Source organism: Zonotrichia leucophrys, unplaced genomic scaffold (genome assembly GCF_028769735.1).
Source record: "Zonotrichia leucophrys gambelii isolate GWCS_2022_RI unplaced genomic scaffold, RI_Zleu_2.0 Scaffold_73_224053, whole genome shotgun sequence".
Taxonomy (NCBI): Eukaryota; Metazoa; Chordata; class Aves; order Passeriformes; family Passerellidae; genus Zonotrichia; species Zonotrichia leucophrys.
Window position 1 is genome coordinate 60,378 of NW_026992278.1, and position 27,558 is coordinate 87,935.

The 27,558-nt window shown below is 61.7% G+C and overlaps 1 protein-coding gene across 1 annotated transcript in view; it reads right to left on the reverse strand.

The window, feature by feature from the left end:
• The window catches only part of RYR1 (ryanodine receptor 1), a 126,312-nt gene that overhangs the window by 32,718 nt on the left and 66,036 nt on the right, over positions 1 to 27,558 (reverse strand). The window contains exons 51-74 of the mRNA XM_064737545.1: positions 25,982 to 26,202; positions 25,024 to 25,114; positions 24,809 to 24,949; positions 23,425 to 23,588; positions 22,408 to 22,486; positions 22,205 to 22,294; positions 20,769 to 20,909; positions 19,797 to 19,874; positions 18,934 to 19,009; positions 17,295 to 17,418; positions 16,262 to 16,377; positions 13,972 to 14,039; positions 13,250 to 13,371; positions 11,914 to 11,963; positions 11,273 to 11,333; positions 10,411 to 10,649; positions 9,546 to 9,627; positions 8,419 to 8,549; positions 6,650 to 6,964; positions 4,053 to 4,293; positions 3,573 to 3,660; positions 3,384 to 3,476; positions 2,010 to 2,024; positions 874 to 1,044 (exon numbers count right to left, since the gene is read on the reverse strand). Of these exons, the coding sequence (XP_064593615.1) occupies positions 874 to 1,044; positions 2,010 to 2,024; positions 3,384 to 3,476; positions 3,573 to 3,660; positions 4,053 to 4,293; positions 6,650 to 6,964; positions 8,419 to 8,549; positions 9,546 to 9,627; positions 10,411 to 10,649; positions 11,273 to 11,333; positions 11,914 to 11,963; positions 13,250 to 13,371; positions 13,972 to 14,039; positions 16,262 to 16,377; positions 17,295 to 17,418; positions 18,934 to 19,009; positions 19,797 to 19,874; positions 20,769 to 20,909; positions 22,205 to 22,294; positions 22,408 to 22,486; positions 23,425 to 23,588; positions 24,809 to 24,949; positions 25,024 to 25,114; positions 25,982 to 26,202 (2,997 nt within the window). The remainder of the gene's footprint in view (positions 1 to 873; positions 1,045 to 2,009; positions 2,025 to 3,383; positions 3,477 to 3,572; positions 3,661 to 4,052; positions 4,294 to 6,649; positions 6,965 to 8,418; positions 8,550 to 9,545; positions 9,628 to 10,410; positions 10,650 to 11,272; positions 11,334 to 11,913; positions 11,964 to 13,249; positions 13,372 to 13,971; positions 14,040 to 16,261; positions 16,378 to 17,294; positions 17,419 to 18,933; positions 19,010 to 19,796; positions 19,875 to 20,768; positions 20,910 to 22,204; positions 22,295 to 22,407; positions 22,487 to 23,424; positions 23,589 to 24,808; positions 24,950 to 25,023; positions 25,115 to 25,981; positions 26,203 to 27,558) is intronic.

Here is a 27,558-nt window from a genome sequence, read left to right on the forward strand (position 1 = left end):
TGTCCCCAAACCCTTGGGGGGTGTCCCCAAAGCCACGGAGGTGTCCCCAAACCCCAGGCTTGTCCCTGGCCACCCACCAGTGTCCACCCTTGGCCAGAGCCATGTCCCCAACCCCAGGGTTTTGTCCCTAAACCCAGGGGACATTTGTGGGTCCCAGGTGTGTCCAGGTGTCCCCAGGCACCCACCAGGGCGCAGCGTCCACCCTTGGCCAGCCATTTGGCCATGTCTCCAACCCCAGGCCTTTGTCCCTAAACCCAGGGGACATTTGTGGGTCCCAGGTGTGTCCAGGTGTCCCCAGGTGTGCCCAGGTGTCTCCAGGTGGGCACCCACCAGGGCGTAGTGGCCTTTGGCCAGCACCATGTCCCAAATCCCAGGGGACATTTGGGGGTCCCACGTGTGCCCAGGTGTCCCCAGGTGTCCCCAGGTGGGCACCCACCAGGGCATAGCGGCCCTTGGCCAGCGCCATGTCCCAAATCCCACTGTCCCAGGGGGGATCCCACGGGGGTTTCTGGGCGGTCCCAGGTGCCCCCAGGTGTCCCCAGGTGCGCCCAGGTGTGCCCAGGTGCCCCCAGGTGTCCCCAGCGGGCACCCACCAGGGCGTAGCGGCCCTTGGCCAGCGCCATGTCCCAAATCCCAGATGTGCCCAGGTGCCCCCAGGTGTCCCCAGGTGCCCCCAGGTGTGCCCAGGTGCCCCCAGGTGTCCCCAGGTGTCCCCAGGTGTGCCCAGGTGCCCCCAAGTGTCCCCAGCGGGCACCCACCAGGGCGTAGCGGCCCTTGGCCAGCTCCATGTCCCAAATCCCATATGTGCCCAGGTGTCCCCAGGTGCCCCCAGGTGTGCCCAGGTGTCCCCAGGTGTCCCCAGCGGGCACCCACCAGGGCGTAGCGGCCCTTGGCCAGCGCGATCAGCTCCTGGTCAGCAGGTGAGCACATGTTGAGGCCGATGGGCAGCATCTTCTTGAGGGTGGCCACGATGAGCGAGGTGTGCACCGAGTAGCGGTCCCCGCGGCGGCGCTTCTTGGAGCGCTCCTGCTCCGAGCCACCACCCTGAGGGGACAGGGACAGTGTGGGGACAGGGACAGGGACCCCATAACGAGTGTCAGCTCCTGCTCCGAGCCACCACCCTGAGGGGACAGGGACAGGGACCCCATAACCAGTGACAGCTCCTGCTCCGAGCCACCACCCTGAGGGGACAGGATGGTGACACAGGGTCAGCAGGGACCCCATAACCAGTGTCAGCTCCTGCTCCGAGCCACCACCCTGAGGGGACAGGGACAGCGTGGGGACAGGGACAGGGACCCCATAACCAGTGTCAGCTCCTGCTCCGAGCCACCACCCTGAGGGGACAGCATGGTGACACAGGGTCAGCAGGGACCCCGTAACCAGTGTCAGCTCCTGCTCCAAGCCACCACCCTGAGGGGACAGGGACAGCGTGGGGACAGGGACCCCATAACCAGTGTCAGCTCCTGCTCCGAGCCACCACCCTGAGGGGACAGGGACAGCGTGGCAACAGGGACCCCATAACCAGTGTCAGCTCCTGCTCTGAGCCACCACCCTGAGGGGACAGGGACAGCGTGGGGACAGGGATGGGGACACGGGGTCAGCAGGGACCCCATAACCACAGGACAGGGGGTCCTAGCCAATGTCACCCCACAGAAGGGTCCTGGGGGGTCCCAGCTGTGGTGACCCTACAGAACAGGACCCTGCAGGAGTTTTGGGGGTCCCAGCTGTGGTGGCCCCACAGAACAGGAGTTTTGGGGTGTCCCAATGGTGGTGACCCCACAGGACAGGAGCTTTGGGACAGGACAGGACCCTGCAGGAGTTTTGGGGGTCCCAGATGTTGTGGCCCCACAGGACAGGAGTTTTGGGGTGTCCCAATGGTGGTGACCCCACAGGACAGGAGCTTTGGGACAGGACAGGACCCTGCAGGAGTTTTGGGGTCCCAGCTGTGGTGACCCCACCGAGGGGTCCTGTGTGCCCCCTGTGTGCCCCCCCAGCCCCTCCCCGCTAACCTGTCCATCTCCAGACTGGGAGCAGCACCCGCAGCCGAGGGGAGAGAAGAGAGAGAGTCAGGGACAGCGGGACACCGTTAGGGACAGGGGGACATGGGGACACCGTTAGGGACAGGGGGACAGTGGGACACCGTTAGGGACATGGGGACACCGTTAGGGACAGAGGGGACAGGGACATGGGGACAGTGCTGGGGACAGTAGGACACTGTTAGGGACATGGGGACAGCGTTGGGGACAGTGGGACACCATTAGGGACATGGGACAGCATTGGGGACATGGGGACAGCGTTGGGGACATGGGGACAGCATTGGGGACATGGGGAGGACGGGACAGTTGGGACAATGGGACACTGTTAGGGACAGTGGGACACCGTTAGGGACATGAGGACAGCATTGGGGACAGTGGGACACCATTCGTTAGGGACATGGGGACAGGACATGGGGACAGTGCTGGGGACAGTGGGACACTGTTAGGGACAATGGGACACCATTAGAGACATGGGGACAGAACTGGGGACATCATTGGGGACAATGGGACACCGTCAGGGACATGGGGACAGCAGTGGGGACATGGGGACATCACTGGGGACACTGGGACACTGTTAGGGACATGGGGACAGCGTTGGGGACACTGTCAGGGACACTGGGACACTGTCAGGGACATGGGGACAAGGACAAGGATTTTTGGGTGAATTAGGAGTCCCAGGTGGGTTTGGGGTGAATTAGGGGTTTGAGGTGGGATTTGGGATGAATTGTGAGTTCCAGGTGGGATTTTGGGGTGAATTAGAGCTCCGAGGCAGGATTTGGGGTGAATTGTAGGTTCCAGGTGGGGTTGGGGGTGAATTAGAGATTGGAGGTGGGAATTTGGGGTGAATCACAGGTCTCAGGTGGGTTTGGAGTGAATTAGGGGTCTCAGGTGCGATTTTGGGGTGAATTAGGGGGTCCCAAGTGGGATTTGGGGCGAATTAGGGGTTTGAGGTGGGTTTGAGGTGGAATTTTGGGTCCAAGATGGTTTTTGCAGTGAATTATGGGTTCAAGTTGGGATTTTGGGTGAATTAAGGGTTTGAGGTGGGATTTTGGGGCAAATTATGGGTTCAAGGTGGGATTTTTGGGGTGAATTATGGGTTCAAGGTGGGATTTTGGGTGAATTAAGGGTTTGAGGTGGGATTTTGGGGCGAATTATGGGTTCAAGGTGGGATTTTGGGGTGAATTATGGGTTCAAGGTGGGATTTTGGGGTGAATTATGGGTTCAAGGTGGGATTTTGGGGTGAATTATGGGTTCCAGGTGAGTTTGGGGCTCCAGGGGGGGTTGGGTGGGATGGAACCCAGGGGGTCCTGGGGGGTCAGGGGCAGTTTGGGGTCCCCCCCAGCCCACCTTGGCCATCTTGCTCTTGCTGTCGGCCGTCAGGAAGGACATGTTGTTGATCTCGTTCTGCACCACGAAGTTCTGCTCCTCACGCTTGAAGTTCTGGGGTGGGGGGACACGGACAGGGGGTCAGGACCCCCAAAAGGTCACCTCGGACCCCCCAAAGGTTACACTGGACCCCTCTGGACCCCCACTCACGTGGGACTTGGACCAGTAGATGAAGACCTCGCCCACCATGCGGAACAGCTCCTCGGCGTCCTCGTTGGGCTCCGTCAGCCACTTGGCCCTGAGGGGACACCAGGGGACACAGGGACGTCACCAGGGGGTCACCAACCCCATGGCCACCATTACTGGGTCCTTATGGCCACCATTAATGAGCCCCCATGGCCACCGTTGTTGGGTCCTCATGGCCACCATTAATGATTCCTCCAGTGTTTGGCCCCTGTGGCCACTGTGGTTGGGTTCCCAAGGCCACCACCTGTGGTTGGGGTCACCACAGCTGTGTCCCCAAGGCCACCACAACTGGCTCACCCTGGCCATGTGCCCATCCCCTGGCACTGTCCCCATCCCCATGGCATTGTCCCCATCCCCTGGCACTGTCCCCATCCCCCTGGCACTGTCCCCAGCCCCTGGCACTGTCCCCAGCACTGTCCCCATCCCTGTGTCCCCTGCCCTCACCGGCTGTTGTCCACGTAGCGGATGAGCAGCGGGTAGAGCGCGTAGAGGTCGCGGCACAGCACCGAGAACTCGTCGCGGATCAGCAGCTCGGCGTCCTCGGCCTCGGCCTTGCCCTCGAGCCGCAGCTGCTCCTCCTCGGCCACCACCTTCCCCGCGCGCTTGCGCAGCCGCCCCAGCGTGGGGATGAAGTGGGAGCGCAGCAGCTCCGGCCGCGCCTTGCTCACGATGGGCTGGGCGAAAACTGCAATGGGTAAAGGTGGTCACTGTGAGCCCCAGGGCCACCAAAACACCCCTGGGACCACCAGAACATCCCTGGGACCACCAGAACACCCCTGGGACAGCCCTGGGACCACCAGAATATCCCTGGGACCACCAGAACACCCCTGGGACAGCCCAGGGACCACCAGAACACCCCTGGGACCACCAAAACACCCCTGGGACAGCCCTGGGACCACCAGAATATCCCTGGGACCACCAGAACACCCCTGGGACAGCCCTGGGACCACCAGAACACCCCTGGGACAGCCCTGGAACCACCAGAACACCCCTGGGGCAGCTCCGGCCGCGCCTTGCTCACGATGGGCTGGGCGAAAACTGCAATGGGTAAACGTGGTCACTGTGAGCCCCAGGGCCACCAAAACACCCCTGGGACAGCCCTGGGACCACCAAAACATCCCTGGGGCAGCTCCGGCCGCGCCTTGCTCACGATGGGCTGGGTGAAAACTGCGAGTAAATGTGGTCACTGTGAACCCCAGGGCCACCAAAACACCCCCAGAACCATACATGGCCCCCACCATCATCTGCAGGACCCACCCAGGGCCACCAGCACCATCCTGGGACCACCGAAACCCAGCAGAATGATCTGCAGGACCCATTCAGGACCCACCAGCACCATCCTGGGACCACCAAAACCCACCTAGGGCCACCTGAATGACCTGCAGGAGCCACTCAGGGCCACCAACGCCATCCTGGGACCACCAAAACCCAGCCAGGGCCACCAGAATGACCTGCAGGAGCCACCCAGGGCCACCAGCACCATCCTGGGACCACCAAAACCCACCACCATGATCTGCAGGACCCACCCAGGGCCACCAGTACCATCCTGAGACCACCAAAACCCACCCAGGGCCACCAGCACCATCCTGGGACCACCGAAACCCAGCAGAATGATCTGCAGGACCCATTCAGGACCCACCAGCACCATCCTGGGACCACCAAAACCCATCCAGGGCCACCACAATGACCTGCAGGAGCCACCCAGGACCATCAGCACCATTCTGAGACCAACAAAAACCTAGCCAGGGCCATCGGTACCATCCTGGGACCACTGACACCCGCACCAAAGGCCACCACAATGACCTGCAGGAGCCACCCAGGACCACCAGCACCATCCTGGGACCACCAAAACCTACCCAGGGCCATCAGCACCATCCTGGGACCACTGCCACCCACCAAAGGCCACCACAATGACCTGCAGAAGCCACCCAGGACCACCAGCATCATCCTGGGACCACTGAAACCCACCATCATCATCTGCAGGACCTGCCCAGGGCCACCGGCACCATCCTGGGACCACTGACACCCACATCAAAGGCCACCACAATGATCTGCAGCACCCACCCGGTGCCACCAGCACCATCCTGGGACCACCAAAACCCACCCAGGGCCACCACAATGACCTGCAGGAGCCACCCGGTGCCACCAGCACCATCCTGGGACCACCAAAACCCCCCCAGGGCCACCACAATGCCCTGCAGAAGCCACCCAGGGCCACCAGCACCATCCTGGGACCACCAAAACCCACCCAGGGCCATCAGCACCATCCTGGGACCACCAAAACCCACCAAAGGCCACCACAATGACCTGCAGGAGCCACCCAGGGCCACCAGCACCATCCTGGGACCACCAAAACCCTGCAGAATGCCCTGCAGGACCCATTCAGAACCCACCAGCACCATCCTGGGACCACCAAAACCCACTCAGGGCCACTGGCACCATCCTGGGACCACCGAAACCCACCAGAATGCCCTGCAGGACCCATTCAGGACCCACCAGCACCATCTTGGGACCACCAAAACCTATCCAGGGCCACCACAATCCCCTGCAGAGGCCACCCAGGGCCACCAGCACCATTCTGAGACCAACAAAAACCCACCCAGGGCCATCGGCACCATCCTGGGACCACCAAAACCCACCCAGGGCCACCAGCACCATCCTGGGACCACTGACACCCACATCAAAGGCCACCACAATGATCTGCAGCACCCACCCAGTGCCACCAGCACCATCCTGGGACCACCAAAACCCACCCAGGGCCACCACAATGCCCTGCAGAAGCCACCCAGGGCCACCAGCACCATCCTGGGACCACCAAAACCCACCCAGGACCACCAGCACCATCCTGGGACCACTGCTGCCCACCAAAGGCCACCACAATGACCTGCAGGAGCCACCCAGGACCATCAGCACCATTCTGGGACCACCAAAACCCACCCAGGGCCACCAGCACCATCCTGGGACCACCAAAACCCACCAAAGGCCACCACAATGCCCTGCAGCACCCACCCAGTGCCACCATCCCCTCCGGGCCCCCTCACCCGCCAGCCTCTTCATCCAGGAGGCCTCGTCGATGCCCAGGTTGTTGACCACGATGCGCAGGATGTGGCCCAGCAGGGCATTGAGGTGCTGCGCGGTGACCTCGGTGGCCCAGGGGCCCTGGGGGGCGGCGTCGGGGCCGCGCTCCCACCAGCGGGGCAGGTAGTGGCACAGCATGGGCAGCGTCACCTCGATGACGTGCGGCATCTCCGTGTAGCGCGCGCCCGAGTCCGCCAGGCCGCCGATGTCGCCCATGAGGCGCTCCAGGTCCGGCAGGTCCGGGCACAGCTCCTCGACGCGGGACGGGAGGCCCAGCACTGAGGGGGACATGGGGACAGGGTTGGGGACATCCCATGGGGACACACCACCAGGAGGCTGGGACACCGAGGGGACACGGGACAGGGGTTGGGGACATCCCATGGGGACACAGCACTGGGGACACGGGGATAGGGGTTGGGGACATCCCGAGGGGACACACCAGGAGGGCTGGGGACATCCCATGGGGACACAGCTCCTTGACCCGTGAGGGGAGGCCCAGCACTGAGGGGGACAGGGGGACACAGGTTGGGGACATCCTGAGGGGACACACCAACAGGGTTGGGGACATCCCGAAGGGGACACATCAACAGGGTTGGGACACATCGAGGGGACACAGCTCCTCGACGCGGGACGGGAGGCCCAGCACTGGGGGGGACACGGGGACAGGGGTTGGGGACATCCCATGGGGACACACCAACAGGGTTGGGGACATCCCATGGGGACACAGCTCCTCGACGCGGGACGGGAGGCCCAGCACTGGGGGGACAGGGGGACACAGGGACAGGGTTGGGGACATCCCGAGGGGACACACCAGGAGGGTTGGGGACATCCCGAGGGGACACACCAACAGGGTTGGGGACATCCCATGGGGACACACCAACAGGGTGAGGACATCCGAGGGGACACAGCACTGGGGACACGGGGATAGGGGTTGGGGACACCCAAGGGGACACACCAGGAGGGTTGGGGACATCCCATGGGGACACACCAGGAGGGCTGGGGACATCCCATGGGGACACACCAACAGGGTTGGGGACAACCCATGGGGACACAGCTCCTCGACACAGGACAGAAGGCCCAGCACTGGGCGGGACATGGGGACAGGGTTGGGGACATCCCGAGGGGACACACCAACAGGGCTGGGGACATCCCATGGGGACACAGGGACAGGGGTTAGGGACATCCCGAGGGGACACACCAACAGGGTTGGGGACATCCCATGGGGACACAGCTCCTCGACGTGGGATGGGAGGCCCAGCACTGGGGAGAGGGGGACAGGGTTGGGGACATGAGGACAGTGTTGGGGACACCTTGAAGTGAGATGGGGACGCCCTGAGCAGGGGACACCCCAAGTTGAAATGGGGACACAGGGACAGGGTTGGGGGACATCCCATGGGGACACAGCTCCTCGACGCGGGACGGGAGACCCAGCACTGGGGACACATGGGGACAAGGACACATTGGGGACATGGGGACAAGGACACATTGTGGACATGCCAAGGAGAGCAGGGGACACCCCAAGGCAAGATGGGGACACAGGGACAGGGGTTGGAGACTCCCAGAGGTGACACGGGGACAGCCACGGGCACACTCACGGAGGGTTGTGGGGAGATGCAGGCAGCTGTGGGAGGACACGGGGGTGACAGAAGTGACACACAGGTGACACTGGGGTGACACACAGGTGACCCAGGTGACACTGGGGTGACACACAGGTGACCCAGGTGACACGCACGGGCGCGCTCGCGGGCGCTCTTGGTGCTGTACACGGAGCTGGGGTTCAGGTGGTTCAGCTGCGGCTCCAGGAAGGCCACGGGCATGGCGGCGGCCAGGCGGGCCAGGCACTCGCCCAGGGCCGGCCTCTGCCTGTGGGGACATTGGGGACATGGAGGGGACATCAGGGGACATCCAGGGGTCACCCCATGGCACCCCATGGACACCCCATGGCACCCCATGGCAGCGGCCAGGCGGGCCAGGCACTCGCCCAGGGCCGGCCTCTGCCTGTGGGGACATCGAGGGGACATTGGGGACATCAGGGGACATCCAGGGGTCACCCCATGGACACCCCATGGCACCCCATGGTCACCCCATGGCACCCCAAGGATCCCCAAGGCACCCCATGGCAGCGGCCAAGCAGGCCAGGCACTCGCCCAGGGCTGGCCTCTGCCAGTGGGGACATGAGGGGACATTGGGGACATCAAGGGGACATCCAGGGGTCACCCCATGGCACCCATGGCGGTGGCCAGGCGGGCCAGGCAGTCGCCCAGGGCCGGCCTCTGCCTGTGGGGACATTGGGGACATCGAGGGGACATCAGGGGACATCCAGGGGTCACCCCATGGCACCCCATGGACACCCCATGGACACCTCATGGCCATGGCCAGGCAGGCCAGGCGGACCAGGCACTCGCCCAGGGCCGGCCTCTGCCTGTGGGGACATGAGGGGACATTGGGGACATCGAGGGACATCAGGGGACATCCAGGGGTCATCTCATGGCACCCCATGGCACCCCAAGGATCCCCATGGCACCCCATGGCAGCGGCCAGGCAGGCCAGGCACTCGCCCAGGGCCGGCCTCTGCCTGTGGGACATGAGGGGACATTGGGGACATCAAGGGGACATCAAGGGGACATCCAGGGGTCACCCCATGGCACCCATGGACACCCCATGGCACCCCAAGGATCCCATGACACCCATGGCATGCCGGCGGGCAGGCACTCGCCCAGGCCTGGCCTCTGCCTGTGGGGACATTGGGGACATTGTGGGGTTTTTGGGGTCCCCACTGAGGTTTTGGGGACCCTGCTGGAGGTTTTTGGGGTCCTGATGGGGTTTTTGGGGTCCCTGATGGGGTTTTGGGGTCCCCACCTGTCCACGAGGGGCCCGCGGGCGGTGCCCAGGCTGTAGATGCTGCACAGGATGCGGTAACAGGACACCTGCACATCGTCCACTGTGGGGACAGCGGTGTCACCAACTGTCCCCATGTCCTCCCCTGCTGTGTCCCCACTGTGTCCCCATGCCCCCGACCCTCCCAAATGCATCCTCTGTCCCCACCTCCCTTTAATGTCCCCCTGTCCCCATGTCCCCACCACGTCCCCACTGTGTCCTCCCCACCCACACCTCGACACGTCCCCAACATGTCCTTGTGTCCCCAAGCCCCCTGTCCCCACCACGTCCCCAGACCCCAACGTGTCCCCCTGTCCCCGCTGTCCCCCCTTCCATCCCACTGTCCCCCTTGTCCCTGCTGTCCCCCTGTCCCTGCTGTCCCCTTGTCCTCCCTGTCCCCTCTGTCCCTGCTGTCCCCTCCTGCTGTCCCCGTCACCTTGTCCCCACTGTCCCATTGTCCCCCTGTCCCTGCTGTCCCCCTTGTCCCCTCTGTCCCTGATGTCCCTGTTCCCACTGTCCCCTGCCTCCGCTGTCCCCTGTCCCCCCCTCCATCCCACTGTCCCCTCTCCATCCCACTGTCCCCCTGTCCCCTCTGTCCCTGCTGTCCCCTCCTGCTGTCCCCCTGTCCCTGCTGTCCCCACATGTCCTCCCCTGTCCCCTGACCTCCGTCCACTGCCTTCCCATCCATGTCCCCTGTCCCGCTGTCCCTGTCCCCCCCGTCCCCTGTCCCCTGTCCCCTCTCCTTCCCACGTGCTGTCCCCCTGGTCTGTCCTGCTGCCCGTCAGTTGTCCGCCCCTGTCTCTCCACCCTTGTGGCCCTCGCTGTCCCCTGTCCCCATGTCACTCACAGATGACGTCGTCCCCGAACTGGTGCTGTGCCAGGTGCTCGAACAGCGCGGTGAGCACGGGCAGCAGTGCCACCGAGGTGTAGGTGACGTTCTGGGCCACGCCCTTGGTGGGGGCGCGGGTCGGGGTCCCCCGGCCCAGCCGCAGCTGCTCCCCCAACTTCTCCATGTCCTCGGCCGCCGACTCGAAGAACGAGCGCAGCCCGGCCTTGACGATCTCGGGGCCCGACTTCATCACCGTCCTGGGGACATCGGGGACATTGGGGACATTGAGGGTATCAGGGGTATCAGGGACATGGGCACAGACACAGGGACACAGCCCGGCCTTGGCGATCTCGGGGCCCGACTTCATCACGGTCCTGGGGACATTGGGGACATTGGGGACATTTGGGATATCAGGGACATGGGCACAGACACAGGGACACAGAGACACAGCCCGGCCTTGGCAATCTCAGGGCCCGACTTCATCACGGTCCTGGGGACATTGGGGACATTGGGGACATTGGGGATGTTGGGGACATCGGGGACATTTGGGGAGGTTGGGGACAGCATGGACATTGGGGACATGGGGTTACTGGGGGTATCATGGACATGGACACAGCCCGGCCTTGACGATTTCAGGGCCCGACCTCACCACCATCCTGGGGACATTGGGGACATTGGGGGTACTGGGGACACCCAGGACATTGGGGACATCCAGGACAATGGGGGTATCAGGGACACAGCCCGGCCTTGGCGATCTCGGGGCCCGACTTCATCACCGTCCTGGGGACATTGGTGACATCGGGGACACTGGGGACATCGGGGACACAGTGACACACACACGCGGACGGACACACGGTCGCGGTGTCCCCGCTGTCCCCACCTGGCGTCCAGGGACCGTGCCAGGATGAGCAGGCAGTTCACCACGGCCGGGGCGTCTGTGCCTGGGTGGGGACAGGGACATCAGCTGGGGGGGAGGGGACAGTGCCACCGCTGGCCCCAGTGTGACACCCCAGTGTGTCCCAGTGTCCCTCCAGTGTGTCCCAGTGTCCCCAGTGCCCCCTGTGTGTCCCCAGTGTCCCTCCAGTGTGTCCCAGTGTCCCCAGTGCCCCCCAGTGTGTCCCCAGTGCCCCCACAGTGTCCCCAGTGTGTCCCAGTGTCACCCAAGTGTCCCCAGTGTCCCCCAATCCCCCCAGTGTCCCCAGTGTCCCCAGTGCCCTCACAGTGTCCCCAGTGTCCCCCCAATCCCCCCAGTGTGTCCCCAGTCCCTCTCAGTGCCCCCCTGTGTGTCCCCAGTGTCCCCCCAGTGTGTCCCAGTGTCCCCAGTGCCCCCCTGTGTGTCCCCAGTGTCCCTCCAGTGTGTCCCCAGTGTGTCCCAGTGTCCCCCCAGTCCCCCCAGTGTCCCCCCAGTGTGTCCCCAGTCCCTCTCAGTGCCCCTGTGTGTGTCCCCAGTGTCCCCAGTGTCACCCAAGCGTCCCCAGTGTCCCCCAATCCCCCCAGTGTCCCCCCAGTGTCCCCAGTTACCGAACAGGGACACGCGATGCCGGACGAGCGCGGCCAGTTTGCAGAACAGGCTGGGGGGGGACACAAAGGGGGTCAGGGGGGGTCCCCAAAACCCAGGGGGGGACACAAGGGGGTCAGGGGGGTCCCCAAAACCCCCCCAGGAGGGACACAAAGGGTCAGGGGTCCCCAAAACCCCCCCAGGAGAGACACAAAGGGTCAGGGGGTCCCCAAAACCCCAAACCCCAGGGACCCCAAACTGGAAATGTGGGGGTTTGCATGGGGATTTGGGGTTTGGGGGGATTTTGGGTTTGGTCGGATTTTGGGGTGGGATTTGGGGCTCAGGGGGATTTTGGGCTCGGGGGTTTTTGTGGTTGGGATTTGGTGGGGGATTTGGGGGGATTTGGGGGGGATTTTGGGTGGGGATTTTGGGTTGGGATTTGAGGCTTGGGGGGTGTTTGGGGTGGGATTTTGGGAGGTTTGGGGGGGATTTTGGGATGGGGATTTGGGGTTGGATTTGAGGCTTGGGGGGGTTTGGGGTGGGATTTTGGGAGGATTTTGGGGGTTTGGGATTTTAGGGGATTTATTTTTTGTGGGGATTTTGGTTGGGTTGGGATTTGAGGCTTGGAGGGGGATTTGGGGTGGGATTTTGGGAGGATTTTGGGGGGATTTTGGGGGATTTTGTGGGGATTTTGGGGTTGGGATTTGAGGCTTGGAGGGGTGTTTGGGGTGGGATTTTGGGAGGATTTTGGGGAGGGATTTTAGGGGATTTTGTGGGGATTTTGAGGTTGGGATTTGAGGCTTGGAGGGGTGCTTGGGGTGGGATTTTGGGGGATTTTGGGGAGGGATTTTAGGGATTTTGTGGGGATTTTGGTGGTTGGGATTTGAGGCTTGGAGGGGTGTTTGGGGTGGGATTTTGGGAGGATTTTTTGGGTGGGATTTTAGGGGATTTTGTGGGGATTTTGGGTTGGGATTTGGGGCTTGGAGGGGAATTTGGGATGGGATTTTGGGAGGATTTTGGGGTGGGATTTTAGGGGATTTTGTGGGGATTTTGGGGTGGATTTGAGGCTTGGAGGGGGTTTGGGGTGGGATTTTGGGAGGGATTTTGGGGGGATTTTAGGGGATTTTGTGGGGATTTTGGGGTTGGGATTTGAGGCTTGGAGAGGGATTTGGGGTGGGATTTTGGGGAGGGATTTTAGGGATTTTGGGGGATTTTGGGTGGATTGGTGGATTTTGGGTGGGATTTTGGAGGATTTGGGAGGGTATTTGGGTGGATTTTGGGAGGGATTGGTTGTGGGGATTTTTTGGGTGGGATTTTAGGGGATTTTGTGGGGAATTCAGGGCGATTTTGGGGTCTCACCTGGTGATCATCTCCTTCTCCTTGTTGGAGGCGTGGCCGCCGCTGCCCAGCACCTGGGCCGGCGTGGACAGGAAATAGAGGCAGTGGTTGTGGAAGTACTGGTTGATGAGGGGCAGCAGGATCTGGGGGGGCACCGGGGGCTCAGCGGGACCCCAAAACCCACGGGGAACCCCAAAAAATGCACAGAGACCTCAAACACCCCACAGAGACCCCAAAGAACCCATAAACACCTCCCAAAAGCTGTAAGAAACCCCAAATACCCCACAGAGACCCCAAATAATCCACAAAAACCCCAAATATCCCACAGGGACCTCAAAACCACCCTGTCCCCCGGTGCTCCCCCAATTTGAGGGGTTTTGGGGTGTCCCCTCCCCATTTTTGGGGCATTCCATCCCTGAATTTGGGGTCTCCCATCTCCATTTCTGGGGCGTCCCATCCCAAATTTTGGGATGTCCCCCCTGTTTTTGGGGTGTCCCCTCCCCATTTTTGGGGTCTCCCCTCCCCATTTTTGGGGTGTCCCATCCCCAATTTTGGGGTGTCCCCTCTCTGTTTCTGGGGTCTCCCCTGCCCATTTTTGGGGCGTCCCCCCCCTTTTTGGCATCTCCTGTCCCCGTTTTTGGGGTGTTTCCCTCCCCAATTTTTGGGGTGTCCCCTCCCCAATTTTTGGGGTGTTTCCCCCCATTTTTGGGGTGTCCCCTCCCCATTTTTGGGGTCCCCCCGACCTTGGCGAAGAACTTGATCTCCTGCTCGTGGGGGGATTTCTCCACCCTCCCGCTGCTGACCACGGCCTCTGGGGGAAAAAATGGGGGTCAGGGGGGTCCTGGGGGGGTCCCGTGGGATTGGGGTGACCCCGGGATTTGGGGGTGATCCCCAGGATTTTGGGGGTGTCCCCAAGATTTGGGGTCTCACCAAAATGAGCTCCTGGGCGATGTCCAGCCAAGGGAGCTCCCAAGGGATTTGGGGGACTCACAGGGGATTTTGGGGGCCTCACAGGGATTTGGGGGGTTCTGAAGGTGCCCCCCGGGATTTTGGAGTGTCCCCCAAGATTCGGGGTCTCACCCAGGTGCGCAATGAACTCCTGGGCAAGGTCCATCTAAGGGCTTGGGGGAGCTCCCAAGGGATTTGGGGGACTCCCAGGGGGTCAGGGAAAATTTGGGGGATTTGGGGGGGGGTTCTGAAGGTGCCCCCCGGGATTTGGGGGTGTCCCCCAGGATTTTGGGGTGCCCCCCGGGATTTTGGGGTCTCCCCCAGGTGTGCAATGAACTCCTGGGCAATGTCCATCCAAAAGCTGGGGGAGCTCCCAGGGGATTTGGGGAACTCGCAGAGGATTTTGGGGACTCCCAAGGGATCAGGGAATATTCGGGGGGTTTGGGGGGGTTCTGATGGTGCCCCCCGGGATTTTGGGGTGCCCCCCGGGGTTTTGGGGTCTCACCCAGGTGCGCAATGAACTCCTGGGCAATGTCCAGCCAAGGGCTGAGGGAAACTCCCAAGGGATTTGGGGGACTCCCAGTGGATTTTGGGGACTCACAGGGGATTTTGGGGACTCCCACGGTGTTGGGGGGTATCTGGGGGTGTCCCCCGGGATTTGGGGGTGCCCCCCGGGATTTTGGGGTCTCACCCAGGTGCGCAATGAGCTCCAGGGCAATGTCCATGCAAGGGCTGAGGGAGCTCCTAGGGGATCTGGGGGGCTCACAGGGTGTTGGGGGGTATCTGGGGGTGCCCCCCAGGATTTGGGGGTGCCCCCCGGGATTTTGGGGTGCCCCCCAAGATTTGGGGTCTCCCCCAGGTGTGCAATGAACTCCTGGGCAATGTCCAGCCAAGGGATTTGGAGAACTCACAGTGGATTTTGGGGACTCCCAAGGGATCAGGGAATATTCGGGGGGTTTGGGGGGGTATCTGGGGGTGCCCCCCGGGTTTTGGGGTCTCACCCAGGTGCGCAATGAACTCCTGGGCGATGTCCAGCCAAGGGCTGGGGGAACTCCCAGGGGATTTGTGGGACTCCCAGTGGATTTTGGGGACTCCCAAGGGATCAGGGAATATTCGGGGGGTTTGGGGGGGTATCTGGGGGTGCCCCCAGGATTTGGGGGTGCCCCCGGGCTTTGGGGTCTCACCCAGGCGCGCAATGAACTCCTGGGCAATGTCCAGCCAAGGGCTGGGGGAACTCCCAGGGGATTTGGGGAACTCAGAGCAGATTTTGGGGACTCCCAAGGGATCAGGGAATATTTGGGGGGTTTGGGGGGGTTCTGAAGGTGCCCCCCAGGATTTGGGGGTGCCCCCAGGATTTTGGGGCCTCACCCAGGTGCGCAATGAACTCCTGGGCGAGGTCCAGCCAAGGGCTTGGGGAGCTCCCAGGGATTTGGGGGACTCCCAGGGGGTCAGGGAATATTTGGGGGGTTTGGGGGGGTTCTGAAGGTGCCCCCCGGGATTTGGGGGTGTCCCCCAGGATTTTGGGGTGCCCCCCGGGATTTTGGGGTCTCCCCCAGGTGTGCAAGGAACTCCTGGGCAATGTCCAGCCAAGGGCTGGGGGAACTCCCAGGGGATTTAGGGAGCTCCCAGTGGATTTTGGGGACTCCCAAGGGATCAGGGAATATTCGGGGGGTTTGGGGGTTATCTGGGGGCACCCCCCGGGATTTGGGGGTGCCCCCGGGGTTTTGGGGTCTCACCCAGGTGCTCAATGAACTCCTGGGCAATGTCCAGCCAAGGGCTGGGGAACTCCCAGGGGATTTGGGGAACTCAGAGCAGATTTTGGGGACTCCCAAGGGATCAGGGAATATTCGGGGGGTTTGGGGGGGTTCTGAAGGTGCCCCCCGGGATTTGGGGGTGCCCCCCAGGATTTTGGGGTCCCACCCAGGTGCGCAATGAACTCCTGGGCAATGTCCAGCCAAGGGCTGAGGGAAACTCCCAAGGGATTTGGGGGACTCCCAGTGGATTTTGGGGACTCCCAGGGTGTTGGGGGGTATGTGGGGGTGTCCCCCGGGATTTGGGGGTGCCCCCCGGGTTTTGGGGTCTCACCCAGGTGCGCAATGAACTCCTGGGCGATGTCCATCCAGCGCAGCAGCTGCTGCAGGAAGCCGAAGGCGAAGCGTTTCTCAATGGACGACGTGTCCAGCTCCATGTCCTTGAGCCCCCTGCCACAGGGGGGGACCCCAAAACTCAGGACCCCCTCCCCAAATCCCCCCCGACCCCCTAAAGCGTCCTCAAATCCCCCAGAACCTCCCTGCATTCCCACCAGCCCCGAGTGCTGCAGATCTTGGGGTCACCTCCGGATTTTGGGGGGGTTTTGGGAGGATTTGAAGGGGATTTTGGGGGGATTTTAGGGAGATTTTAGGAGAATTTTAAGGAAATTTTTGGGGGATTTTAGGGAGATTTTTGGGGGCATTTTAGGGAGATTTTGGGGGGCATTTTAGGGAGATTTTGGGGGGATTTTAAGGAGATTTTGGGGGGATTTTAGGGAGATTTTGGGCGGGATTTTAGGGAGATTTTCAGGGGATTTTGAAGAGATTTTAGGAGGATTTGGGGGGGATTTTGGAGTCCCCCAATACCAGGACCCCTGGCACCCTCCCACTCCCTGATCCCCCCTTGAATTTGGGGTCTCTCCAGAAATTTTAGGGGAATTTTGGGGGGATTTAAGTGAGATTTTTGGGGGATTTTGAAGAGATTTTAGGAGGATTTGGGGGGATTTTGGAGTCCCCCAATACCAGGACCCCTGGCACCCTCCCACTCCCTGATCCCCCCAGAATTTGGAGTCTCTCCAGAAATTTTAGGGGAATTTTGGGGGGATTTAAGGGAGATTTTTGGGGGATTTTGAAGGGATTTTAGGAGGATTTGGGGCGATTTTGGAGTCCCCCAATACCTGGCACCTCTCCCACTCCCTGATCCCCCCAGAATTTGGGGATTTTGGTGTTTTTAGACCCCCCCAGGACCCCCAGTTCCCTCCCCAGTCCCTGCTCTCCCCCCAGCCCACACTCCAGGTTCCCGTTGGGGTTCCGGCTGTCCCTGAGGGAGTTTTGGGGTGCCCCGGGGGGGGGTTTGGGGGTCTCCTGACCGGGTCACGGCGTATCCGTGCAGCTGCAGGAACTTGAGCAGCTCCTGGGCCTTCTCGCGGTCCCGCGCCTTCTCCTTGGCCGTCAGCGTGTCGTAGGGCACCAGCAGCGGGTGGGAGCCCCCTCCTGCGCCCCAAAGCGGCCTTGGAGACCCCCAAATCCCACCCTTGGAGACCCCCAAATCCCCCCCTTGGAACCCCCAAATCCATTCCTTGGAACCCCCAAATCCATCCCTTGGAACCCCCAAATCCACCCCCTGGAATCCCTAAATCCACCCCTTGGGACCCCCAAATCCATCCCTTGGAGACCCCCAAATCCCACCCTTGGAACCCCTAGATCCACCCATTGGAACCCCTAGATCCATCCCTTGGGACCCCCAAATCCACCCCTTGGGACCCCCAAATCCACCCCTTGGAACCCCCAAATCCGCCCCTTGGAGACCCCCAAATCCACCCCTTGGAACCCCCAAATCCAGCTCTTGAAACCCCCAAATCAACTCTGTGGAATCCCCCAAATCCGCCCCTTGGGACCCCCAAATCCCCTCCATGGAACCCCAAATCAACTCTGTGGAATCCCCCAAATCCACGCCTTGGAACCCCCAAATCCATCCCTTGGAATCCCCAAATCCACCCCTTGGAACCCCCAAATCCACCCCTTGGAACCCCCAAATCCACCCCTTGGGACCCCCAAATCCACCCCTTGGAACCCCCAAATCCCCCCCTTGGAACCCCCAAATCCACCCCTTGGAACCCCTAGATCCATCCATTGGGACCCCCAAATCCACCCCCTGGAATCCCTAAATCCACCCCTTGGGACCCCCAAATCCATCCCTTGGGACCCCCAAATTCACCCATTGGAACCTCCAAATCCATTCCATGGAACCCCCAAATCAGCTCCTTGGAGACCCCCAAATCCCTGCCCCTTGGAACCCCCAAATCAACTCTGTGGAACCCCCAAATCCACCCCTTGGGACCCCTAAATCCCACCCTTGGAACCCCCAAATCCCCTCCTTGGAACCCCCAAATCCATCCCTTGAAACCCCCAAATCCACCCATTGGAACCCCCAAATCCACCCTTGGAACCCCCAAATCCACCCCTTGGAGACCCCCAAATCCCACCCTTGGAACCCCCAAATCCCCTCCATGGAACCCCCAAATCCACCCCTTGGAGACCCCCAAATCCACCCCTTGGGACCCCCAAATCCCACCCTTGGAACCCCTAGATCCACCCATTGGGACCCCCAAATCCATCCCTTGGAACCCCCAAATCCACTCCATGGAACGTCCAATTCAATTCCTTGGAGCCCCAAATCCATCCTTTGGAGCCCCCAAATCCACCCTTGGAGACCCCCAAATCCATCCCTTGGAACCCCCAAATCCACCCATTGGAACCCCTAGATCCACCCATTGGGACCCCCAAATCCACCCCTTGGAACCCCCAAATCCCACCCTTGGAGACCCCCAAATCCCACCCTTGGAACCCCCAAATCCACCCCTTGGAACCCCCAAATCAACTCTTTGGAACTCCCAAATTACAGCCTGGACTCTCCCAATTTGGGGAGGGGTCTCACCCTTGGCCTCCAGCTCCCCTGGGCTTTGGGGTGTCCCAGGGGGTGCCCCCCAATTTGGGGAGGGGTCTCACCCTTGGCCTCCAGCTCCAGCTTCTTCTTGCGGCCCCAGGTGTTGTGGTAGTTCTCAGCCAACTGCTCCGCCATGGCCTGGGGGGGTTGGGGGGATTTGGGGGATTTAGGGGGATTTGAGGGGGATTTGGGGGAATTTGGGGTGATTTTAGGGGGATTTGGGGTGGTTTTAGGGGGATTTGGGAGGATTTAGGGGGATTTAGGAGGGATTTGGGGTGATTTGGGGTGGTTTTAGGGGGATTTGGGGTGATTTGGGGTGGTTTTAGGGGAGATTTGGAGTGGTTTAGGGGGATTTGGGGGGATTTGGGGTGGTTTTAGGGGAGATTTGGGGTGGTTTAGGGGGCCACCCCCAGGGAGGACCCCAGGGAACACAAGGAGACATTGGGGGGGGGGACATTTGGGGGTCTCAAGAGGACAGGAGGGACACAAAAGGACACTGGGTGACATTGGGGTGACACTGGGTGACATTTGGGGACACTGGGTGACACTGGGGTGACACTGGGTGACCCTGGGTGACATTTGGGGACACTGGGTGACACTGGGGTGACACTGGGTGACACTGGGGTGACACTGGGGTGACACTGGGTGACATTTGGGGACACTGGGTGACCCTGGGTGACATTGGGTGACACTGAGGTGACACTGGGGTGACACTGGGGTGACACTGGGGTGACATTGGGGGACACTGGGGTGACACTGGGGTGACATTAGGTGACACTGGGTGACACTGGGTGACCCTGGGGTGACACTGGGTGACATTGGGGGACACTGGGTGACACTGAGGTGACACTGGGGTGACACTGAGGTGACACTGGGTGACACTGGGGTGACCCTGGGTGACATTGGGGGACACTGGGGCCCTCACCTGCAGCTCCCTGGACAGAGTGACCCCGCTCAGGTCCACGGGCTGGGGGCTGTACCCATGGGAGGGGTCGTAGGTGGCCTGGGGGGGGGGGTGACATTTGGGGGGGGGGGTCAGGGGGTCCCCAATATTTTGGGGTCTCACCCCTGACCCCTTCCACCTCCCCACAGGTGATTTTGGGGGTCTCCACACCCCTCATCCCTCTCTCACCTCCCCCAGACGATTTTGGGGTGCCCCAATCCCCTCCCGAGGTGTTTTTGGGGGTCTCCACACCCCTCACCTCCCCCTAAGTGATTTTGGGGGTCTCCACACCCTTAAGCCCCCTCCACCTTTCCCCAGATGATTTTGGGGCACCCCAATTCCCTCCTGAGGTGATTTTGGGGTTCTCCACACCCTTAACCCCTCTCTCACCTCCCCCAGGTGATTTTGGGGTGCCCCAATCCCCCCCTGAGGTGTTTTTGGGGTTCTCCACACCCCTGACCCCCTCCTCACCTCCCCCAGATGATTTTGGGGCCCCCAATCCCCTCCCTAGGTGTTTTTGGGGTTCTCCACACCCCTAACCCCTCTCTCACCTCCCCCAGGTGATTTTGGGGTGCCCCAATCCCCTCCTGAGGTGATTTTGGGGTTCTCCACACCCCTAACCCCTCTCTCACCTCCCCCCAGGTGATTTTGGGGTGCCCCAATCCCCTCCTGAGGTGATTTTGGGGTTCTCTACACCCCTGACCCCCTCCTCACCTCCCCCAGGTGATTTTGGGGTGCCCCAATCCCCTCCTGAGGTGATTTTGGGGTTCTCCACACACCCAGGTGATTTTGGGGTGCCCCAATCCCCTCCCGAGGTGATTTTGGGGTTCTCCACACCCCTCACCTCCCCCACAAGTGATTTTGGGGTGCTCCACACCCCTAACCCCCCTCTCACCTCCCCCAGGTGATTTTGGGGTGCCCCAATCCCCTCCCGAGGTGATTTTGGGGTCCCACCTGGGCGTTTTGGGAGATTTTTCGCGTTTTCTTCTTCTCCGTGCGCTCGTCCTCCCCTTCCCGCGCCTTCTCCACCGTCCACTCCCAGGCCAGCATGGCCTTGAGGGACTCCTTGATGGGCCACCGGTAAATCTCCTTGTCCTGGGGGGTCCCAAGGGGTCAGGGGGCACCCCAAAATCGGGGGGTTTGGGGGGGGGGTCCCTGAGGAGGAGGAGGGAAGGGGTTGGGGGCTCCCAACATGGTCTTGGTGGCCACCAGGAGATCTCTTGGTCCTGAGAGTGTCTCCTCAGGTTTGGGGGGTCCTCCTGGGTTTGGGGGTGTCCCTCTGGGTCAGGGGGGGTCAGGGGGCACCCCAAAATCGGGGGGTTTGGGGGGGGGTCCATGAGGAGGAGGAGGGAAGGGGTTGGGGGCTCCCAATGTGGCCTTGGTGGGTCTGGGGGTGTCCCCCTGGGTTTAGGGGTGTCCATTTGGGTCTGGGGGCTCCCTCTGGGTTTGAGGGGTCCCTCTGGGTCTGGGGGGGGTCAGAGGGCACCCCAAAATCGGGGGTTTGGGGGGGGGGGTCCATGAGGAGGAGGAGGGAAGGGGTTGGGGGCTCCCAACATGGTCTTGGTGGCCACCAGGAGATCTCTTGGTCCTGAGAGTGTCTCCTCAGTTTTGGAGGGTGCTCCTGGGTTTGGGGGTGTCCCCCTGGGTCAGGGGGCACCCCAAAATCGGGGGTTTGGGGGGGAGTCCCTGAGGAGGAGGAGGGAAGGGGTTGGGGACTCCCAATGTGGCCTTGGTGGGTCTGGGGGTGTCCCCCTGGGTTTGGAGGTGTCCATTTGGGTTTGGGGTGTGCCCCTGAGTTTGGAGGGTCCCTCTGGGTCTGGGGGGTCAGGGGGCACCCCAAAATCGGGGGGTTTGGGGGGGGTCCATGAGGAGGAGGAAGGAAGGGGTTGGGGGCTCCCAATGTGGCCTTGGTGGGTCTGGGGGTGTCCCCTGGGTTTCAGGGTGTCCATTTGGGTTTGGGGGTGTACCCCTGAGTTTGGAGGGTCCCTCTGGGTCTGGGGGGGTCAGGGAGCACCCCAAAATCGGGGGTTTGGGGGGGTCCATGAGGAGGAGGGAAGGGGCTGGGGGCTCCCAACATGGTCTTGGTGGCCACCAGGAGATCTCTTGGTCCTGAGAGTGTCTCCTCAGTTTTGGGGGGTCCTCCTGGGTTTGGGGGTGTCCCCCTGGGTCAGGGGGCACCCCAAAATCGGGGGGTTTGGCGGGGGGGTCCGTGAGGAGGAGGAGGGAAGGGGTTGGGGGCTCCCAATGTGGCCTTGGTGGGTCTGGGGGTGTCCCCCTGGGTTTCGGGGTGTCCATTTGGGTTTGGGGGTGTGCCCCTGAGTTTGGGGGGGTCCCTCTGGGTCTGGGGGTGTCCCCCTGGGTCTGGGGGTGTCCCGGGGGTCCCGTGGTACCTTCTCAGAAAAGGTTTTGTAGGGTCTCAGCATCGGGTGGGTTTTGGCTTCTTCGTCCACGGTCTCCCCAAAAGTCCAATTGTTCTGGATCTGGGGAAGGGGACACAGAGGAGATTTTGGGGGGCTCAGAGGAGACCCCGGGGGTGTCCCAGGGGGTCCTGGGGGTGTCCCACAGGTCTGGGGGGGTCTCGGGGGGTCCCCACCTTGTCGAAGGCCCACTTCTCGTGCGTGTACTCGGCGTATTTGTTGATGAAACCGTCGAGCTTCTCGGGGATGATGACACTGGGGGGACACGGGGGGACATTGGGGTCAGGGGGGGACACGAGGACGAGGATGAGGATGGATGAACCCCATGGGGGCCTGGATGGGGTTGGGGATCTCCATAAGGATGAGGATGGATTGAGGAGGGGTCTACATGAGGATGAGGATGGATTGAGGATGGAGGATCTCCATGAGGATGAAGATGGATTGGGGAGGGGTCTCACAGACAGGGCTGGGGGTCTCTAGATAAGGATGGATGGGGTCAGGGGGGTCTCCATGAGGATCTGGATGGGGTTGGGGGCTCTCCATAAGGGTCTGGATGAGGATGGGTGAGGTTGGGAGCTCTCCATGAGCACAGATGGGGCTGGGGGCTCTCCATGAGGACCTGGATGGGTTGGGGGCTCTCCATGAGGATCTGGATGGGGCTGGGGGCTCTCCATGAGGATCTGGATGGGGTTGGGGGCTCTCCATGAGCACAGATGAGGCTGGGGGCTCTCCATGAGGATCTGGATGGGGTTGGGGGCTCTCCATAAGGGTCTGGATGAGGATGGGTGGGGTTGGGGGCTCTCCATGAGGATCTGGATGAGGATGGGTGGGGTTGGGGGCTCTCCATGAGGATCTGGATGGGGCTGGGGGCTCTCCATGAGGATCTGGATGGGGCTGGGGGCTCTCCATGAGGATCTGGATGAGGATGGGTGGGGTTGCGGGCTCTCCATGAGGATCTGGATGGGGCTGGGGGCTCTCCATGAGGATCTGGATGAGGTTGGGGGCTCTCCATGAGGATCGGGATGGGGTTGGGGGCTCTCCATGAGGATCTGGATGAGGCTGGGGGCTCTCCATGAGGATGGATGAGGCTGGGGGCTCTCCATGAGGATCTGGATGGGGCTGGGGGCTCTCCATGAGCACAGACAGGTCGGGGGGCTCCTGCTGGCACGGGGAGGGGTCTGTGGGAGCCCTACTTGAGGGTCTCGACGGGTTTGGGGTCGAAGTTGCCCTCGGCGTCCACCGAGGCCTTCTTCTCGGTGCGGGACGAGTAGCTGGCGTCCACGTAGTCGGGCGGGAGCGCGCCGGCGATGGCGCAGAGGCACGGCATGGCCAGCTTGTAGAGCTCGGCCTCGAACTTCTGCGGGGACGGGGACACGGTGACACCGGGGCCACCACAGGAACTGGAGCTGTGATCCCCCAGTGTCATTGTCCCTGTGGCACCGGTGACACCGGGGCCACCACAGGAACTGGTGCTGTGATCCTCCAGTGTCATTGTCCCTGTGGCACTGGTGACACCGGGGCCACCACAGGAACTGGAGCTGTGATCCCCCAGTGTCATTGTCCCTGTGGCACCGGTGACACCGGGGCCACCACAGCCACCAAACCCATGATCCCCCAGTGTCATCATCCCTGTGGCACCGGTGTCACCAGCCCTGTGTAACCAGGGCCACCACAGCCACCAGCTCTGTGATCCTCCAGTGTCATCATCCCTGTGGCACCGGTGTCACCACGCTCATGTTCCCAGTGTCACCATCCCCATGTCCCTTGATTGTCACCATCCCCATGTCCCCAGTGTCACCATCCCCATGTCCCTTGATTTTCACCATCCCCATGTCCCCAGTGCCACCATCCCCATGTCCCCAGTGTCACCATCCCCATGTCCCTTGATTGTCACCATCCCCATGTCCCCAGTGTCACCATCCCCATGTCCCCAGTATGACCATCCCCATGTCCCCAATGTCACCATCCCCATGTCCCCAGTGTCACCATCCCCATGTCCCCAGTGCCACCATCCCCATGTCCCCAGTGTCACCATCCCCATGTCCCCAGTATGACCATCCCCATGTCCCCATCACACTCTTGTCCTCATCACCCCCAGCTCCATGTCCCAATGTCCCCACTGTCCCCACATCTACATCACCCCCCACCCCAACCTCTCCGCATCCCCCTCACCCCCATTCCCACGTTCCCACCACCACACCATCCCCACCACCACCACACCCAGGTGTATCTCCAGGTGTGTCCCCCCACCAAGGTGTGTCCCCCAGGTGTGTCACCACCCCGTGACCGCACCTTGTGCACCAGGGAGTCGAAGATGCCCCAGAAGAGCTTCCTGGTGAGGCTCCATCCCCATATCCCCATCATGCCCACGTCCCCATCACCCCCAGCTCCGTGTCCCAATGTCCCCTCTGTCCTCACATCCCCCTCACCCCCATTCCCACGTTCCCACCACCACTACACCCAGGTGTATCTCCCCAAGGTGCATCCCTCAGGTGTGTCACCCCCAGGTGTGTCCCTCAGGTGCATCCCCCCCCCCAAGGTGTGTCCCCCAGGTGTGTCACCACCCCGTGACCCCACCTTGTGCGCCAGGGAGTCGAAGATGCCCCAGAAGAGCTTCCTGGTGAGGTGCAGCTCCTCCTCGGAGCTGACGCCCATGTTGGGCCAGCCGCTGGGCAGGCAGTAGTACCGCCAGCAGCGCTCGTAGTGGTTGGTCAGCAGCTGAGGGGGACACGGGTGGTCACTCTGTGGTCACTCTGTGGGGGTCAGGGCATGGGGACACCCTTGGGGCTCACCTTGAGGGGCATCTTGGCAAACTCGTTGAGGATGGGCACGTCGAAGACGAGGCGGCGCAGGAGGTGCTGCAGCATCGAGGGGCGGATGTACCTGGGGGGAAATGGGGGGTCAGGGGGGTCTGGGGGTCACCTGAGAGGGCCATGAGACACTCGGTGGGGTCATGCTGGGCCTCGGGGAGGGACACGAGGAGTGGCTGGTGTGGGATTGGCTTGGCCATGGCAGGTGAGTTGACCAAGAGGGTTGGGTTGGCCATGGGGATTAAGTTGATCATGGTGGTCGGGTTGACCATGGCAGTTGGGTTGGTCATGGCAGTTGGGTTGGCCATAAGAGTTGAGTTGACCAGGGGGGATGAGTTGACCATGGTGGTTGAGTTGGCCACCACGGTTGGGTTGACCATGGTGGTTGGGTTGGCCATGATAGTTGGGTTCACCATAGCAGTTGGGTTGGCCTTGACGGTTGGGTTGACCATGGCATCTGAGCAGACCATGGGTTGGTTTAGTGACCATGCGGTTGGGTCTATGGGTTGACCATGGGTTGGGGGCCATGGGGTTGGGTTGACCATGGCGTTGGGTTGACCATGGTGTTGGGTTGGCCAGTGGCGGTTGGGTTGACCATGGGAGATTGGGTTGACCAGGGCGGTTGAGTTGGCCATGGGGGTTGGGTTGGGTTGACTATGGCAGTTGAGTTGGCGATGGCAGTTGGGTTGGGTTGACCATGGCAGCTGGGTTGACCATGGAGATTAGACTGACCATGGCAGTTGCACTGACCATGCCAGTTGGGTTGACCATGGCAGCTGGGTTGACCATGGGGATTAGACTGACCATGGCAGTTGCGCTGACCATGCCAGTTGGGTTGGCCATGGCAGTCGGGTTCCCCACAAGAGTTGGGCTGCTTTTGGTGCCAGACACCAACCCCCGGGGCCCACGGCGCCATTTTGGTGCCCGTCGGGGGTCCCACCTGCAGAGGGCCATGAGGCACTCCTCGATGGCGTCGCGCTGGGCCTTGGTGAGGGCGCGGCCGCGCGACAGGCGGTAGATGGTGTGCAGCATGGAGTCCACCATGATGGCGCGGTGCTCGGTGCCCGCGAACAGCGGCGCGCACTTGGTGATGAGCGGCATCACCGCCAGGCACAGGTACCGGTTCAGCGCCAGCGCCATCTCCGTCGTGCTGAACGTGGCCTGGGGGGGACACGGGGGGGTCACACAGGGTGGGGACACACCCTGAGGGGACAGGGGGGTCCCATGGGGGAGTTTGGGGATGTGTCCTGTGGGGAGATTTGGGGCTGAACGTGTCCTGGGGGTCACATGGGGGGGTCACACCCTGAGGGGACAGGGGACAGGGGTCCCATGGGGAGTTTGGGGATGTGTCCTGTTGGGGAGATTTGGGGCTGAACGTGGCCTGGGGGGGACACGGGGGGACACACCCTGAGGGGACGTGGGGACAGAGGGGTCCCATGGGGGAGTTTGGGGATGTGTCCCATAGAGGAGATATGGGGCTGAACGTGGCCTGGGGGGGACACGGGGGGGTCACACGGGGTGGGGACACACCCTGAGGGGACAGGGGTGTCCCATGGGGGAGCTTGGGGATGTGTCCCATAGAGGAGATTTGGGGCTGAACGTGGCCTGGGGGGGACACGGGGGGGTCACACAGGGTGGGGACACAACCTGAGGGGACCTGGGGACAGGGGGGTCCCATGGGGGAGTTTGGGGATGTGTCCTGTTGGGGAGATATGGGGCTGAACGTGGCCTGGGGGGGACATGGGGGGGTCACGGGGTGGGGACACACCCTGAGGGGACAGGGGACAGAGGGGTCCCATGGGGGAGTTTGGGGATGTGTCCCATAGAGGAGATTTGGGGGGGGTCAAACAGGGAAGGTTGGGGTGACCCCAAATCCATCCCATGGGGGAGATTTGGGGGATCAAAGAGGGAAGATTTGGGGTGACCCCAAATCCATCCCATAGGGAAGATTTGGAGAGTGAAAACAGGGAAGATTTGGATGATCCCAAATCCATCCCATAGGGAATATTTGGGGGATCAAACAGGGAAGATTTTGGGTGACCCCAAATCCATCCCATGGGGGAGATTTGGGGGGTCAAACAGGGAAGACTGGGGTGACCCCAAATCCACCCATAGGAATATTGGATAGAGGAGATTTGGGTGACCCCAAAATCCATCCCATGGGGAGATTTGGGGGTCAAACAGGGAAGACTGGGGTGATCCCCAAATCCACCTCATAGGGAGATTTGGGGACCCCAATGTCATAGGGAGATTTGGGGGATCAAACAGGGAAGGTTGGGGTGAGCCCAAAACCCATCCCATAGAGGAGATTTGGGGGGGTCAAACAGGGAAGATTTGGATGATCCCAAATCCATCCCATAGGGAATATTTGGGGGATCAAACAGGGAAGATTTTGGGTGACCCCAAATCCATCCCATGGGGGAGATTTGGGGGGTCAAACAGGAAAGACTGGGGTGACCCCAAATCCATCTCATAGGGAGATTTGGGGGACTCCACACCTGTCCTATAGGGAACATT